This window comes from Phodopus roborovskii, unplaced genomic scaffold (assembly GCF_943737965.1).
Source record: "Phodopus roborovskii unplaced genomic scaffold, PHOROB, whole genome shotgun sequence".
NCBI lineage: Eukaryota > Metazoa > Chordata > Mammalia > Rodentia > Cricetidae > Phodopus > Phodopus roborovskii.
The window spans coordinates 3,755,366-3,773,942 of record NW_026126443.1 but is presented as its reverse complement, the minus strand read 5'-3'; the positions used below and the strand labels follow the sequence as shown (position 1 = coordinate 3,773,942).

At 33.7% G+C, this 18,577-nt stretch overlaps 1 protein-coding gene across 1 annotated transcript; it reads right to left on the bottom strand.

The window, feature by feature from the left end:
* Positions 1–1,739: 1,739 nt before the first annotated feature.
* Cylc2 (cylicin 2) lies at positions 1,740–18,255 on the bottom strand. The gene is made up of 5 exons (XM_051187753.1): positions 18,204–18,255; positions 5,934–5,974; positions 3,784–3,905; positions 2,433–3,139; positions 1,740–2,105 (listed from the first exon to the last, which is right to left on the bottom strand). The coding sequence occupies exons 1-5, from the start codon at positions 18,218–18,220 to the stop codon at positions 1,772–1,774; spliced, it is 1,221 nt and encodes a 406-aa protein (XP_051043710.1). The 5' UTR covers positions 18,221–18,255; the 3' UTR covers positions 1,740–1,771.
* Between the last annotated feature and the right edge of the window lie 322 nt (positions 18,256–18,577).

Genomic DNA, 18,577 nt, shown 5'->3' with positions numbered 1-18,577 from the left:
GTCAGTGGATATAGAAGCATAAGATATAGACTAATAAATATAATGCACATGAATATATTATGTAAATGTATATTATTTGAATATATATTTCAAATTATGTGTCCTGACACAAAGTATGTGTGAATGATGATTTTTTTTCACAAATATCTACAACAGCTATAAAAATTCCAAGGTAAGAACCAGTATATTTGATTTCACATGAACACATATATACAAATGAATGGTTACATACATATCCTAAGGATTAAGCTTTGTTCTAATCAGAAATTAGCAAATTATAATTTAACTTATTATAAGGTAAAATAGTGAATGCTATGTTTTGTAACTAATCAGGTAAATAACCCACCTAACTTCACATCTGTACAATGAACAAAACTCAGGACCATCTCTCTACTCCATGATATACTAATTTAACAAAAACAGCATATAAACTCAGAAATGACATTTTCAGATATGCTGAACAATTTCAAAATGATGAAAAGTATCAGACATGGCAGTTATTGAATGTAATTCAAGCACTTGGGGGTTAGTCATTAAGATCATGGGTATGAAGACAACCTGTGGAGCAGGAGAATTTCTCTCAAAATATGAACACAAAATAATGAAATCTTTAGCAAAAGGATCACAGTGGTGTGTATTTTAGCACATAAATTTAGACATTATTATAAATATATAGTAATTAAAATGGCATGATATTTGTATAAAACTAGACAAAATAAGCCACGGGAATTATTAGGGAAGCAGAAGCAAACCCTTGTAATCTTGTTTAATAGCTTCTCTAGAAAAACCAAAAAGTTCACAGTCTCTCTGTTTCACAAACATTATTTTCATTTCTCTTAACTCTTTTAGGATCATATTAAAATAATCCATTGGTTTGATGATATCCATGTATTTCTTATAATTAGAAGATTTAAATACCATAAAATAGAAATTTAAAACAGGAGTAAGAGTGTTGAGTACAGGAGCATTACAAATCAACTTTAATCTAGCAGGTGGTTAAGTTATTTTAAATTCAATATGGTTTAAAATAAGACAAACGTAACTTACCAAGAATGTCATCAGGGATTACAAGTGGCTCAATCTTGTGTTCACTTCAAACTCAGATGGTCCTGTAAACTCAAGGTTTTCTTTCTCTTCTTTGTACAGTGATGGTCTTTTACTCTTATCTTTCCTTACATTTTTCTGTTCATGCTTTCCTTACTCTCTCATTTCCTCCGTCCTTTCTCTGTTTTCTTCCTTAAATCATCCTAGATATTTATTCAATTCAAATTCTAATTTCTAAGCATTGTTTTGATTTTCTTGGCCATTGTACAAACTAAGCTTCCCATCATTAATTCTAGAGACAGCATCAAGACTTCTTGGAATTTCCTTTTCTTTTTAACAAAGTCCTTACTGAATATTGATATTTCTGTATGTTACCTTATCTTAATTTCTTGGATTCTTACTTGTATATTCTTTGAATCTTTCTAGGGATTTTACTTTTGAAACCTCCATACCTACCATTTTAGAATAGGCATCTTCCACATCATTCAATGAATCCTATGTGTTTTTGTGTTTTTCTTAGTGCTTTTTCAAAATACCATGACTATGTTTTCCTTTCACCCTGTGTTTTTCCTTCTCTTTAAAAATCATTTGATTACTTTTGATTACTTTGCTACACACTTTTTTTTTTTTTTTTTTGGTATCTCATAGGTTCATTTTAATACTACTTAAGTGGGTTCACTGAATATACTTTGGGGCTCTTCCTTCAGTTTGAGTTCTGATCCAAGACCTACTTTGCCTTCTTCTCTTTCTTTGTCTTCTTTTCATCCTTTTTTGATTCCCAGGAATCACCTGCAGAGTCTTTCTTGTCTTTCTTGTCTTTCTTCTTCTCTTTCTTGTCTTTCTTGCCATCCTCCTTTGAGTCTCCATCTGTCTTCTTCTCCTTTTTATTTTCTTTCTTCTTGCCTTCTTTCTTGCCTGCTTTCTTTAACTCTCCCTTCTCACTTTCAGAATCTGCGGGTATTTCCTTGGTCTTGGAGCTCCTTTTAACAATTTTGCTTCCTTTCTTATCACCAGCCTTGCTAGCATCTGAATCTGCAAGTGTATCTTTTGATTCCTTTTTACTTTTCTTGGTTTCTTTCTTCCCACCAGTCTTTTCCCCTTCAGATTCTGAGGCTGGACCTTTATCCTTGTCCTTTGGCGCTTTTTTAGCTTTCTTGGTTTCTTTCTTCACTCCAGCCTTTTCACTTTCAGATTCTGAGGCTGGACCTTTATCCTTGTCCTTTGGCGCTTTTTTAGCTTTCTTGGTTTCTTTCTTCACTCCAGCCTTTTCACCTTCAGATTCCGAGGCTGACCCTTTATCCTTTGATTCCTTTTTTGCCTTTTTGGTTTCTTTCTTCACACTAGCCTTTTCAGATTCAGATTCCGAGACTGACCCTTTATCCTTTGGCGCTTTTTTAGGTTTTTTGGATTCTTTCTTCTCACCAGCCTTATCAGCTTCAGATTCCGAGGCTGACACTTTATCCTTTGATTCCTTTTTAGGTTTTTTGGATTCTTTCTTCACGCCAGCCTTTTCAGCTTCAGATTCCGAGGCTGACACTTTATCCTTTGATTCCTTTTTAGGTTTTTTGGATTCTTTCTTCACGCCAGCCTTTTCAGCTTCGGATTCTGAGGCTGACCCTTTATCCTTTGGCTCTGTTTTAGCTTTTTTGGATTCTTTCTTCTCACCAGCCTTTTCTGTTTCAGATTCTGAAGTTGACCCCTTGGATTTTGGTTCCTTTTTACCTTTTTTGGCTTCTTTCTTTCCGCCAGCCTTTTCACCTTCAGATTCTGAGGCTGACCCTTTGTCTTTCTGGGAATCCTTTGAACTTTTCTTGGCCACTGGTTTGGGACTTTCTTCCTTGACTCTCTTCGACGCAGTCTTCTCTTTCGCTTCAGATTCACCCTTTTTCACTTTCTCTTCTTTCTTTGCCTTTTCTGAAGACGAAGTCTTGTGTGGGCCTGCATCTTTAGATTCTCCCTTGGCAGAACGACGTGGTTTTGGAGGAAGGCCCTTCCTGGCAGCTAAATAAACGGATGGTCTCTCAGGAATTCTCATCAGGGAACGGTGCATCCATAATGGTGGTCTGTGAACTCCTAATTTTTGTTCATCAATTACCTCAATATTGGCAAGGATAACAAGAAAAAATGTTATAGCCTTTAATAATAAGATGCTGCATAAATATTTTAATTTCACCTAGAAATATTTTTGAATATCTTCAAAGGTGTTTTGAAAAATCAGTGGATTAAATGTGGATTTAAAAGTCTACTCCAATTTAAATTTCATTATGATTTAAAGTAATGGACAATTGTGTCCCTACTTGTGGTTTATGTTCAATTTAGAGGGACTATGATTTTTCTTCAAGATTTTAACATGAAAATTGGTAGAGACCTCCATTGGAGTATAACACATTAGAACTTCTCTTCATTATTAAGAGAGGTTAGTAATGACCCTATTATCAGAATTTACATCTGGTGGACATTTTCTTACTGTTCATACTAATTGTGAATTAGTGTATCTTAACATTTCTTTGCTATGTAAACAACATCTTTTAGGTAGGAGTACTGAAGGAAATGTTATCTTAAAATAAGCTATGATCAATATTAAAATTGAGGTAACAATTATATAAAATATATCTACCATGACAGGTCTCAAGTTATCCCTCAAGCACACTGCACATTTAACAATGTATGACTTTACAAGGTTATTGTTAAATTAAGTAATTACTTACTAATATATACATGATATTTTAATATACTCACAGGAGCTGTATTGTTGCGTAATTGGGAAGGTAGTGATCTCCGTTTCTTTCCTGGCCTTGGTGGTTTGGGAAATGCCAAGGCAAAGTACTGCTGATTCCATGATTTTTTGCTTAATTCACTGACTAAAATAAGAAAGATAACATATGCTTTGCTATGAATAGACTTTGTTTGAACTGAAATAGCCATGAGTGTGATTTATACCATACAAATAAATAAATGTGGCAAGCTACAACTTCATTTATTCAATAATTTAAAATTTTCAGTGATAAAAATGAGAAACTGAAATTTATTACACTGACCAATTTTATAAATAAATAACTAATTTGATTGATACCTATAGAAAGTAGTTATAATAAAATTAATGTGTCTATGAAGGAGTAAAAGGAATATCACTGATCTCATTTCAATATTGCTCTCTCTTCCAGTTTAGATTCTTGTCAAGTGTTTTTTTCACTTGCATATAACCTCTCAGAACAGAAAGATGTGATAAATACTTCCATAGCCACTAAAGCATTTAGCACGCTGCTTAACATGACAGATATGCAGAAAATATGAGCTTGAATTTACATACTGAGACTAAAAATCCTATCAGTTAATATCTAGTGTCTCAGCTATAAGATGACTTGTAATATACTCAAGAGATATGCTGTTATTAAAGATTGGTTTAGCAAAGAAAAAATGATAAGTAAATGCAAAGTGGACTTAGACAGTGTAGAAAGAACAGCAGAAGCCATGAAGCATTTTTCAATCAAAATTGAGGTCAATGAGAAATACCATCACTTTATTAGTACATATGAAATATTGAAAATATTACAAAGAAGACTTGCTACTTTCCAAAGGACAGCATTACGATTGGTGTTCAAATATGCAGAATATAAGTCATATTGAAGTTTCACTGATGAAAGAAAACAAGCTGGTAGTAAAAGCTACTGAATAATAAATAGATTTCCTTCTCTGGTATTGAATCAAGCTAAATGTAAACAAAGAGGAAAACAGTGAAAGAGTCTGGGTTAAAAGGCTTTATTCAGTTTATTCATTGCTTTTCAAATTCATGTCCCCTGAGTTATACCTTTTCCTAAAATGCAAGTATTCCAGAAGATTAAAACCTATATGAAGGGCTTTTAGGGTGCCCTGGAGAAAGGTTCTTTTGCAAAAAAAAAAAAAAAAAAAAAAAAAAAAAACATGGTATATTAATTATAGCTCACAGCAGCTTTATGACTTTAAACTGAAAACAATGAAAAATTGTCTAAAATTAATGAGGCAAAATTTGTAGGAGTAACCAATTAATGTCCAAATTGACTTAAGGAACACTCCTTGAGATGGAGCCCGCACCCAACATTGCTTGACCAAGTACCAGAGGCTAGATAGCCCAAATACCTAGGGTAAAACCAAATCCTACTTCTCTTAAAAAGAGAGAGAGAGAGAGAGAGAGAGAGAGAGAAAAGAAAGAAAAAATGTGATACGATGACTCCTAATGATCTTCTGCTGTACTGATAGATAATGCTGTCTTCAGCTATTATCAGAGAAGCTTCCTCCTATAGCCAAAGAGAAAAAATGGAAAGATCCATAGGCAGACATGTTGCAGAGAGGAGAAGATCTTAGAGCACACACCTATAAAATGGGTTGTTTGCATCAAATTCTAGCCCCCAGGGCTCAGGAAACTCATGGAAGAGGAGGTGGGAAAAATGTAAGAGTCAGAAGGGACGAGGACACCAAGAGATCAAGTCCATCTAAATCAACTTTACAAATCTCATGTGAACTCACAGAGACTGAAGCAACAATCACAGGACCTGCACAGGTCTTGGCTATGTATATATATATGACTTTAGATTTATAATTTTTATGAAAGTCCTGAAAGTACAAAGAAGTTGGCTCTGACTCTTGGGGCTCTTCCTTTTGTTGATTAGCCTTATCCAACTTGGATCACTAGATTTTATTTTGTTAATATTATATTTATCTCTCAGAAGCCTGTTATTTTCTAATGAGAGACAGAAAGAAAGTAGATCCTGATAAGGGAGGAAGTGGGGAATAACTAGGAGGAGTAGAGGAAAGAAAAACTGCAATCAGGAATATAGAAAATAATCTATTTTCAACAAAAAGGAAAAAATAAAAATATTCATTGAAAAAATAAATACTGAATTCCATCTTACCTGGAATATAATTATCATACGGTCCATATGTTACTTTTAGGCTATTAAAATAAGAGAAATTTCTTTATTCAAATATCATATATCCAGTCATCATTATTATACATAAAATTTTACCAACAACTAAGCAATTATTGAATTCTCATTATTATGTAAGGCAATATTTCTACAGGAGAGTAGGGATGAGCAAACATTATTCCGACTTTAACAAAACTAAGCTTGGATAGAGCAGAATATACATGTGTATGTATGTAAGATACACACATATAATATACATATTTGTACACTTATAAGTCCACCTTCCAGTCACATCTGAATTTTAGAGGATGTTTTTTATTAATTTGTAAACACGGATCAAGTTATTTTTCTAAATCATAGCACAAATTCTCTTGGAATAGACTTTTAGCTTAGATATCACTTTTCAACCTATGTTTAACTAAAGCAAATACTCAGTATTTTATCAAAATTTAACCAAATCTAGGTCATTAAATGGTCTATGTCTGTTTATGCATGTGTATGTGTCCGGATTGTCACTGTGCATTTTAATATTGACACAGAATTTCATTGTGTAAATATTCTAGAAAAATACAACACATTAACAAATTCCGTTGTAAACAGCTTTCCAGTAATAGCTTGTACTTTGCTTTTCTTAACTCATAGAGAAATATTTGTTAGCAGGAAGAAACATTTTATTAACTATTTTTTGTTTGTTTTAAAGAAAGAACAATAGTAATGTGCATTAATACTGTTGTCCAATATTATTCTACTACTTAACAAATGGATATGAATTGTTGATCTGACTGAATCTGAGCAATAATTACATATCCAAGAAAACTTAATTCAGAGTCCTGCTGTGCCTTTTGCTTGAGGTGAGTGTCTGGCCAGCTTGTGTATAAAACCCTCACCCTCTCCTTGGAACCTTCTGGGTTGGCTCTGGGCAAGTGGACCCTCCACATAGAACTGGAGACTGCCCTTACCTGACCCTTGGCCCTCTAAGTCCTCTGCTTGGACTTTCCTGAGTTACTGACATTAAAGTCCTGACCCACCTACACCTTCTTGGAGAAGACAGTAGAGAGAGAGAGACCTCCACCTGTACCCACTGGAAAAAAGGGATGGCAAGACAGCAGTATAAGAATACATTCAACAATAGAAAGATAAATATGACACCACCAGAATCTGTGGACTCATCACCAACAAGACCTGAACATACCAAATCTGATGAAGCAGAAGAGAATGACCTAAAAACAAATTCATAAAACATAATAGAGGCCCTCAAAGAGGAAAAAAGAAAATAACTTAAGGAAATACAGATGAAAAAATCAAAAAATTAGAAGAGGAAAATATGGACCAAATAAATAAATAAACAAATAAATAAATAAATATGCAAGAAATCAACAAATCTCTTAAAGTAAGTAAGGAAACCCAAGAAAAAGCAATCAAACAGATGAAGGAAATAATTTAGATACTTCAAGACCTGAAAACTGAAATATATATATAATAAAGAAAACACAAACTGAGGAAATATTGGAAGTAGAAAAGCTGGGTAAGTGAAGGGGAACTATGAATGCAAGCATAATCACCAGAATAAAAGAGATGGAATAGAGAGTCTCAGAAGATGAAGAAACACTAGAGGAAACTGTTTTATCAACCAAAGGAAATCTTAAATACAACTAATCCTTAACACAAAATTTCCAGGAAATGTGGGACACCGTTAAAGACCAAACTTAAGAATATAGGCATAGAAGAAGGCAAAAAGCCCAGCTCAAAGGTGCTACAAAATCATAGAAAAAAAAAAAAAAAAAAACAACAGAAAATGTTCCTAACTTGAAGAAGGACATGCCTATGAAAGTAAAGGAAGAGTACAGAACAACAAATAGATTGGACCAAAAAAAAAAAAAAAAAGTCACCAAGCATTCAGAATAAAGAAAGAATATTAAGAGCAGCAAAGGAAAAGGACCAATTAAGATAAAAGCAGACCTATCAGCAGACCTGGCCAACAGCATTATATCAAATACAGACTCTTGGTGTGTTAATTGGGGCTGGCTCGGTGGTGAGACAAGACCAGCAGCAGGAGGAAAAACCTACTCCTTACATATGGCACCCACATGGCTTGGCTAATAATAACTTCCACTTAAAGTTTAACAAAAGCTTACAAAAGGGTTTTACAAACAAAAGAACAGAGACAAGCAAGGCTTCTTGGTAGCAGCATTTTTCTCGATTGGGTTGTTTTGCTAAAGATAAACAGATTTTTGGGGCTCCATAAAAAGTTTCCTGACACAGCATAAGCTGCAAAAAGCTACAAGGCTTTAAACAAAACAAAACAAAACAAAAAACTCTACTAAAATTCATTGGTGTGTAGGAGAACTGACAATGGCAATGACCACATCTCCAAGCCAGCAACATGCTGCTGCATCGCAGCATAGACCTAGGCAGCAAACACAGCTCTCAGTGCTGGTGGTAAAATATCCGCCGCCATCTTTAACATACTGCGATAAAAACAAGTATGACTTTCATTTTAACAATGTTGTTGTTTACCAGATAAAAGACTCGTGGCCAAAAAAAGGTAATGATTTACAATAAAGATAGATTCACATTTAAAAAAAAAAAAAAAAGCAAAGCACTAAAGGTTTACAGTGTGTTTTAAATTAATGTACACATTGAAAAAAAAAAAAAAAAAAAGGAACATGTCTTTAATCCCAGCACTTGAGAGACAGAGGCAAGCAGATTGCTTCTGATTTCAAAGTAAACCTGGTATGCAGAGTAAATTCCAGGATGGATAAGAGTTAAACAGTGAAACCCTATCTCAAAAAATTAAAAAAAAAATAATAAAAAAGAGTAATAATAAAGTCACATAAAAATGAAAATCTAAGAGAAAATCTGTATACTGTATGGCATTTTATTGTCTTTATATCATTTGACTGCTGAGAAAACAACTGTTAAAAAATACTGCTGGATTAATCAATTTATATATTTTAAAAATGCGTTGACTTAAAAATTTAAGTCATAGGACAAGTTACTGGGGAAAAGAATTTCTATGTTTGTTTCCAAAGAAAATGAAAAGCTATGGATTCCTTCCAGACTAATGTGGTTTGATCAAGCCAGACCCCGTGAAACAACGTCCCAGGTGTTCCAACATTCAAAATAATTGGGACAAGCCAGCCTTGCAGACTACAGCCAGGATTTTGGCATCTTCCTAGATCCCCCATGACAGCGCCCTTTACCAGCAGGAAGTAGTTTGGAAAAAATGATACCCAAATTCCCAAATAATGTCTATAAATATTTGTTTTCATTTAAAAGGGGTTGGTTATAAATGGTTAATAATCACAACCAATATATTTTTTAAAGGTAAAAAGGGTATTATGATACAGATATGATTACTTTGTTTTGGAATGGATTTTCATTTATTGATACAATTTAAGGTCAATTTTTTGATATGTATATTTCTCCCCTTGTTTAGGTATTATTTAGAAATGTAATGTATAATTCAATACAGATTATAGATAGTACCTATGATAGTTAAGATTTCTAGATATACAGACATGTATTTGAGATAAATAGGAATTCTTCAAACCTTTCAAAGACCTACAGAATATGACATTTAAAATGGTTTAGGCTTTTTCTTGACAATGAGGCACAATTGCTCCTGGCAACACCACCTGTGTCAGAAAGGAAGATGAACATTGAAGAAACTTGTTATATGGCATGACTAGTCATTTGGATAAGATACTGTTCTTGTTTGGATTGTTTGACTTTATGCTGTATAAACTGGACTTGCAGGACCCACAGAAAAGTGACTGCTGATATAAGATGGACATTGCTACAGAGTTCCTGCTTCATGGAAGAGTCTGCCAGACAGTCTGCAGGACACAGAGAAAAATGACTGACAAACTGTCAATACAAGAAGACAGTTTAAAGTTTCCTACTTTGCTGAAGAGTATGCTAGACACAATATGGCCTATGAGCTAAAAATGAAAATTACAAAATAACTTCAGGTGACTGACAAGGCATGATATCTTTGTCGTTTCTAGAGTTTATATACTATACTTCTGTGGTCTTTGAAGGAGTTGAAGACAAATAGTTATGGTTATAGTTTTTGTTAGTTAAACTTAAAGATAAGTTACATATAGGACTTTAGACTCACAAATATAGGATAGATGATAGAATAGTTTCTTTTAATCTTTATAAATGTTAATGGACTAAATAATGTTAACTGTGATTCTTATTTGATAACTGTTGTGTGATATATTTTACAATGTTAAGGTTATAACCCTTCTTTATATTTAGACAGAAAAGAAAAGATGATGGGAGATGTCATTCTGTATATATGTTTCTCATACTGGTTAATGAGTAAAGCATTGTTGGCCAATAGGAAAGAAAGATAGGAGGGACTAGGAGACAAGGAGGAAAGAGGAAGTAGGAAGGAGAAGCAAGATGGAGAGTCTGGGGAGAGCAGAACTGCCAGCTGCCTCTTCCTGGTAAGAAAAGACCACGTGGAAATACATATAAATGGGTTAATAATTAAGACAGAGCTAGGCAATAAGAAACTAGTACCTGGCCAACAGCATTATATCAAATACAGAGTCTCAGTGTGTTAATTGGGGCTGGCGCGGTTGTGGGACAAGACCAGAGACGGGCTGAAAAACTTACTCCTTACACTAAAATACTAGGGAGGCCAACCCAGACTACTATACCCAGCAAAACTCTCAATCACTATAGATGTAGGAAAAAAAAAAAAAAGATATTCCATGACAAAACCAACTTTACACAATACATATTCACAAACGCAACCCTACAGAAAGTTCAGGAAGGAAAACTCCAACCCAAGGAAGTTAACTACATTCACAAAAACATTGGCAATAGATTATCTCACCTTACCAGAAGCCAGGGCAAATCTGTTCACAATATGACCATCACCAATGAATCCAAAACAAAAAAGAACTAACATCCATTGGTCCTTAGTTTTCCTCAATATTAATGGTCTTATGTCACCCATAAAGAGACACAGGTTAACAGAATGGATATGAAGTCAGAAACCATCCTTCTGCTGTAAACAAGAAACACACCTCAGCTTTGAAGACAGACAATACCTCTGAGTAAAGGGTTCGAAAAAGATTTTTCAATCAATAGGACCCAAGAAACAAGCAGGTGTAGAATCCTAATATCTATCTAATTAGACTTCATATTAAAATCAATAAAAAGATACAAAGACGGTCATTTCATATTCATCACAAAAAACAGTCCATCAGGACAAAGTATCAATTCTGAACATCTATATCCCAAATACAAAATCACCCACATTCATAAAATAAACATTACAAAAACTCAAATCTCACACACTTGTTGTGGAAGACTTTAACACCCTGCTCTTACCACTAGACAGGACCATCAGACAGAACCTTAACAGAGAAATAAAAGAACTAAGAGAAATATTGTCCCAATTGGATTCAATAGATATCTATAGAACTTCCTATCCAAACACAAAAGAATGTACCTTCTTCTCAGCTCCACATGGAACCTTCTCCAAAATTGACCACATACTCAGATATACCACACTCAACAGAAAAGAAAACAAACAAACCAAAAAAAAATTGGAATAGCCACCTATATCTTATCAGACCAAAGTTAGAATTCAACAACAACACAAAATGCAGAAACACTGCAAACTCATGGAAACTGAAATATGTGCAATTGCACTATTCCTAGGTCAAGGAAAAAATAAAGAAATTAAAGACTTACTAGAATTCAAGGAGAATGAAGACAAAGCATACCCACATTTATGGGACACTGAAAGCAGTAAAAAAGGAAAGTTCATTCCACTAAGTATCCACTTGCAGAAAATGTAGGATAGTCACATTACAGAATTATTAGCACAACTGAAAGCTCTAGAACAAAGAGAATGAAAGTCACCAAAGAAAAGTAGATGCCAGGAGGTAAACAAACAGAGGGCTGAAATCAATAAAGTAAAAACAAAGAAAACAATACAAATAATCAATGTAACAATGACTTGGTTCTTTGAGAAAATCAACGAGACAAACTTTTGTCCAAACTAACCAAAAATCAAAGAAAGAACATGCAAATCAGCAAAATCAGGAATGAAAAAGAGAGACATAAACAGATGCTGAGGAATTCCAGAGAATCTTCAAGTTATACTTTGATAACCTGTACTCCATAAAATTCAAAAATTCAAAAGAAATGAGCAAATTTCTGGATAGGTATCACTTAACAAAAATTAAATTAAGAACAGATAAGCAGTGTAAATAGACCTATAACCCCTGATGAAACAGAAGCAGTCATCAAAAGCCCCCCCAAAAAAAAGCCAAGAGCCAGATGGCTTCAGTGCAGAATTCTACCTGAAATTCAAAGAATAAAAAATACAATATTCCTCAAATTGTACTACACAATAAAGCAGAAGGTTCATTGTCAAACTTGATTACAAGGCTACAGTTACCTTGGTACCCTAGACACACAATGACACAAAGAAGAAAGAGAACTATAGACCAATATCCCTCATGAACATTGTTGCAAAATTACTCAATAAAATACTGGCAAATGGAATCCAAGAACACATTAGGGAATTGTGTCTGAAAATACTGAGAGTAACACATACACCAATGAATACCTGATTTTTGACAAAGAAGCTAAATTTATACAATGGAAAAATAAAGCTTCTTCAACAAATGGTGCCAGCATAACTGAATGCTGACTTGTAGAAGCCTGCAGATAGATCCATATCTATTGCAGTGGGCAAACTTCAGTCCAAATGTATCAAATACTTCAACATAAATCCAGCCACACTGAATCTCTTAGAAGAGAAAGTGGGAGGTACCCTTGAATGAATTGGTATAGGAGACCACTTCCTGTACATAACATCAGCAGCACAGACACTGATGTAAAAAATAACAAATTTGACCTCCTGAAACTGAAAAACTTCTGTGAAGAAAGGACACAGTCAAGACATAATGGCACTCCACAGAATGGGAAAAGTGATTTACAAACCCCACATCTGACAGAGGGCTGATCTCCAAAATATATAAAGAATTTAAGAAGCTAGCCATCAAAACACCAAATAATCCATTAAAAATGGGGTACAGAGCTAAAAGGAGAATTCTCAATAGAGGAATCCAAAATGGATGAATGACACTTAAGAAAGTGCTCAACATCCTTAGCCATGAGGGAAATGCAAATCAAAACATAAATGAGACAGCATCTTACTTCTGTCCAAATGTCTGAAATCAAAAACACCTATGGCAACTTATGTAGGAGAGGATGTGGAGAGAGGGCAACACACCTCCAATGCTGGTGGGAGTGCAAACTTGTACAGCTATATTGGAAATAAGTTCCTCAGGAAAATTAGAATTTGTCTAATACAAGATCCAGCAATACCTCTCTTAGCCATATACCCAAAAGATGCACATTCATGCAACAAAGACGTATCTTCAACTGTGTTCATAACAGGATTATTTGTAATGTCCAAATCCTGCAAGCAACCTAGATGCCCTCACCTGAAGAATGGATAAAGAAAATCTGGTACATTTACACGATGGAGTACTACTCAATGGAAGAAAAACAATGGGATCTTGAAATTCACAGGTAAATGGATGGAACATAAAGAAACCATCCTGAGTGAGAGAACCCAGTCACAAAAAGATGAAAGATGACCATGGTATGTTCTCACACATATATGAATATTAGACATAGAGTAAATTATCAGGAGCCTACAGTCCACACAGCCAGAGAAGCTAGGAAACAAAGAGGACCCTAAGAGACATACATGGTCCCTCACAGATGGGGGAAGGAACAAGATATGCTGAGCAAATTGGGGGCAGGCAAGGGACAGGGGAAAAGAAGTTAGGAGAAAGAGAATGAGAGAAGAAGGGAGAGGAGAACATGGGGAAACAGTAATATTGAGTCTAGAAAGAATAGAAAAGAACTAGAAAAGATATACCATAATAGAGGGAGCCATTATAGGTCTAAAGAGAAATCTCACGCTATGGAAATGTCCAAAGACCTACAAGGATGACCCCAACTAACAATCTAAGCAATAGTGGTGAGCCTACATTAAATGCCCTTCCCAATAATGTGATTGCTGTCTACCTTAGATGCCATTCTAGAGCCTTCATCTAATAGCTCATGGAAGCAGAAACAGACACTCACAGCTAAACACTGAGCTAAACTCCTGGAATCCAGTTGTAGAGATGAAGAAGTGATGATCAAAGGGGTCAAAACAAGGCTGGAGAAACCCACAGAAACAGCTGACCTGATCACGTGGGAGCTCATGGACTCCAGACTGATAGCTGAGAAACCATCATAAGTTCAAGCTAGACCCCCTAAATCAGGGTCTTAGCTAGGGGCCTGGGTAGTCTATGCTAGGTCTAACAATGGAACCAGGATGTATCCCTAGTGCAGGAACTTAATTCAGGAGCCCATTCCCAATGGGGAGCTACTCCCTTAGCCTATAGACAAGAGGTAGGGTCTAGGCTGTCTGATTTGACAAACTTTGATGGTCCCTCATGGAAGGCCTCACCCTCCCTGGGGAGTAAGTAGATGGGGGATATTATGTGGGAAATCTGTGGAGGGCATTCTAGGATGGAAGAGAGAGGGAACTGTGATTGATATGTAAAATAAAGAATATTGAATAAAATAATAATGATAAGAAGACAACCAAATTCAATGATTCTCTTCAATATGTATTGAAGCATGGTACCTCACTTGGTTGCACAGCTCACTGATTCAGCTAGTCCAACTAGCTTGCTTTGGCAATCCTGTCTTTGTTTTCCATGCCCTGGAATTACATGCAGACATTCATGTACTAAAGGCAGCTGCCTAGATGCTGTTTAGATTCCTGTTCTTATGTGTGTGCAAGAAGAACTTAATGCAATAAATTACCTCTTTAGCTTCTATATTTTACTTATTTTGACAGTATAAAGTTAAAATTAATGATTTGCCTCAATAACAGAAAAATTTTCTGATCCTATGAAAATGAACGCTTTTTAAAATTAAGAATTAAATTCAAAATGATGAGATATTTAGATATTTTGTAAAATAGAACCTGTATATTTTATCTCATTATATAATATAATTATTTAAAATCAATATTTTAAATCTTTGTATAAACAATAATGAATCATTATAAAAAAGAGGGGAGAAAAGATAGTTTGACTCATCTTTTAGGTCATATTAATAATCCCCAAACTGTCAATATTATTATTAAAAATAGTATTATAGAAATAAACTCATTAATAAACAGATCTATAATACTTTATATTTCAACATATTCCATGTAAATATCAAATGATAAACCAAATAATATTATGATTGAGATTTGAACTCCACAATATAATTAATCTAAAAATAAATTTACCTAGCAATTTCATCCTAAATGGAAAAATAAGCATGATCTGATCAGTTCAGTATATGTAGAATAAATTTTGATAATAATAATAATAATATCTATTTATATGTCTTTTATTTATGTGAAGAAAATGGAATTAGAAATGTTTCCCAGATTTCAATAAAGTATCTAGAAACTATATGCTGTTAACATTAAAATCAGTAATTTAAGATTGTCTTTCTCCCATAATCTGAAGACAAAATGCTCACTCCCTTGAACATTGTGGCTAGTATCCATTCAATGCCCTAAGGCAATATAAGCATGAAGACTGGAAAGAACAAGAGTCAATATATCTGTATTCATAGGGAAGATGAGTGGGTAAATAAAGTAGCTAATGGAATCTATAAAAGCAATGCATTATTAAGTGACTTACTAAGGTTACACATTTTATTTGTTTGGTAGTGCAATGTTCAATTTTAATTATTGATTTGTTACAGTATAGGGTCACTTAGGGAAAGGGGTGTTTGTGAGGGATTGTCTGAATTGCAATGATTGATTTAGGAAGGTCAACACACTGTGGGCAGAACCATTCTTGGGTGTGACTTCCTAGGCAACATGAAAAGTAAAAGTGAGCTAAGAAATAGCAGACACATGAGTCCACTGGTCTCTGCTTTAAATTATGGCTGAAAAACAATGAATTCTCTCAAGTTCTTGTCACTATGATTTTCTGAAATTATTGATTGTAACTTGGGACTATGGAATGAATAAACCTTTTCTTACTTGAATTGCTTTTGACAAGTATTTTTATCATGGTACCAAAAATAAAACCAAGACAAGTTTCATAAATTATACTTCCATATACTCAAAACTGTAAATTATAATTCAAAGGCATTATATTAGCATATGGATAATTAATTAAAGTTAACAGTTAAAGTAAACATAAAAAACATGTTAGAACAAATAATATTAGATATCTATACAGCACTCATTTAACAAACAGAATATCCATTCATTTCAATAGAATATTCTCAAGATAAATTAGAAGAAAAATATCTCAACATATTGAAATTTTTCAAAACATTTTTTCGTACATAATTAAATAAAACTAGTAGTCAAAGAAAAACTACTTGAAAACATTAATTCAAATTAAAGGATATTAAAGAGATTATTCTCTTATTTATCATTTTCTATAATTTTGGGTTTATCTTATTTTACTTATTAAATTAGCATGCAAAATAACCAATTTCTTTGTGGCATTTTCACATAGACTTAGTTCATACTATCCAACAATACTCCTTTCTACTCTTTTCTGTCCCATACACACACATAAACACACACATATAAATAAATAAATAAATAAATATAAAAAAAAACAACAAAAAAGCCAAACCAGTTACTTCATTTACTATAAAATTTCCAATTTCATCTGTTTCCTGCAAACTTTATAGCTTCATTTCTTTACCCCAGAACAAATTTTCACTGTGTATGCCATAAGTTCATAATCTATCCAACTTTTGATCTTTTGATGGACATCTAGACTGATTCCATTGCCTTGCCTTTATGAATGAAGGGACAAATATCCTCTGTTGAATAGTCAGAGGGTTAAGAGAATAATTGAAGTTTAAAATATACATTTCTTGAAACAAATATATTGAGATACAGTACACCATGAAAATCTATACCATCATGGTTGTTTATAGAAATCAAAACATGCACCAAATATTTGGAAATAACTCTAACAAGTATATTGTACTGTATTTTTAACTGCTGTAAAAGCAAGAAAGTTAGTTCAAGAGAAATATGCTTGTGATATAAGTTAGCAATGAAAGTAACAAATTATCTTTAAAAAATGTATTAAATACAAAAAGTTGATGTTATAAAAGTAGGAGTAGAATGATGGTAATTAGTTACTATCAAGATTGTCTTATATATTTACCCTATTTACATGATAAAATACCCAGAAAGGGAAGGCAGCAGGAGGCAGATCTCTGAGCTTGAGGCTAGCCTAGTCTATAGAGTTCTAGGGCAATATGTTATATTCCAGAACACTGGTTAGTTTTATATAGCCATGTCACTCAAATCTTAAACATATTCATTTCAAGTGCATTTATAGCATCTTTAGATTCTTCTTTAATCAATATGTTCTAAAGAACAGGGCACTGAGGACCACAGAAATGTTTCTTTTATGTTCACATTTGTGCTGATCGGATCATCTACAATTTATAGGAGATGTTAAAAGTTTTAAAAAGGTTGCTTTCCTTTTATATTCAAAAAAAATCCATTCTTTCATCTTGCCTTTAGGCTTTACATGATTGAAACATGTTCGTTCTATCTATCTATCTCTATCTATCTATCTATCTATCTATCTACCTATCTACCTATCTATCTTGTTTTTCCTAGCATGTTTGGACAAAAATAGCGTAAGTATAAATAAATAATTAAAGAAATAAACAGCTATAATTACTCTTTCCTATCTGAATAATATGCTTCACATGTCAGAGTATTATTACAAAACAAGAATTCCTTGGGAGAAATAAATTAACAATCTATTGGTTTTCTTTGTGTAGAGCTTCCCCATGAACTCCATCCTTTAAACACCTGACTCATTCCCTTTAACATTCAGTAATTCTCTTTTGTGACAAACATCAAACATGTTCCCAGAAATTTATAAGTTGCTCAGAGAGAGATGGTAATCCCCTAGTTAACAATAATTCACTGTTATTTGATAATCTCCAAATACATCATGACATGAAATCATGACTTCTAGAAAAAGAAAAATGTTAAAATCTTTATATTTTACTGAAAATAATAAATACATTTTAGATCATAGTAGCTAATAGTATTGCTCTCTTCTTAAAACCATCTTCCATGTTTATAGTTGACTTAGTAAAAACAAAGTAAGCATCAATTTATAGTAAATACAATATGACAAATAGACTTACAATCTTGGTATAGACATTTCTCCCACTTGTGACTTGCCAGGGCCTAAGTTTGGTGATGTGGAAAGGTGATGTCATAAAGAGAACAAGAACCCTGTGACTTATGGGGAATGCTGAGAATTTTTTCTGCTTGAGGTTTTCTGTCATCTAAAATTCTAAGATTAAAGTTTACTATAACTTATGATTACATAGTAAGCTTAAAACATGACAGTCACATTTTATTAAGAACTTGATTTTTGAATAGGTTCAGTTAATTATTATGTTGGGTCTTGGGTTCCTTTGTTGTTTTTATAACTTTATTTGAGAAAAAGGTCTCTCAATGTAGTCCTGGCTTTTCTGGAACTCCCAATATACAACAGGTTCTGCTCAAACTCACA

Bases quoted from the DNA above. Each gene is read 5' to 3' on its own strand.
- Cylc2 (XM_051187753.1), bottom strand. The intron at 3,906-5,933 runs GTAAGATGGAAT...TTCTTATTTTAG, and splicing joins GTATGATAATTATATTCCAG to TCAGTGAATTAAGCAAAAAA. The intron at 2,106-2,432 runs GCCAAAGGATAA...AACCAAGAAAAG, and splicing joins TCCAAAAAACCTAAAAAAGC to TAAAAAGGAATCAAAAGATA.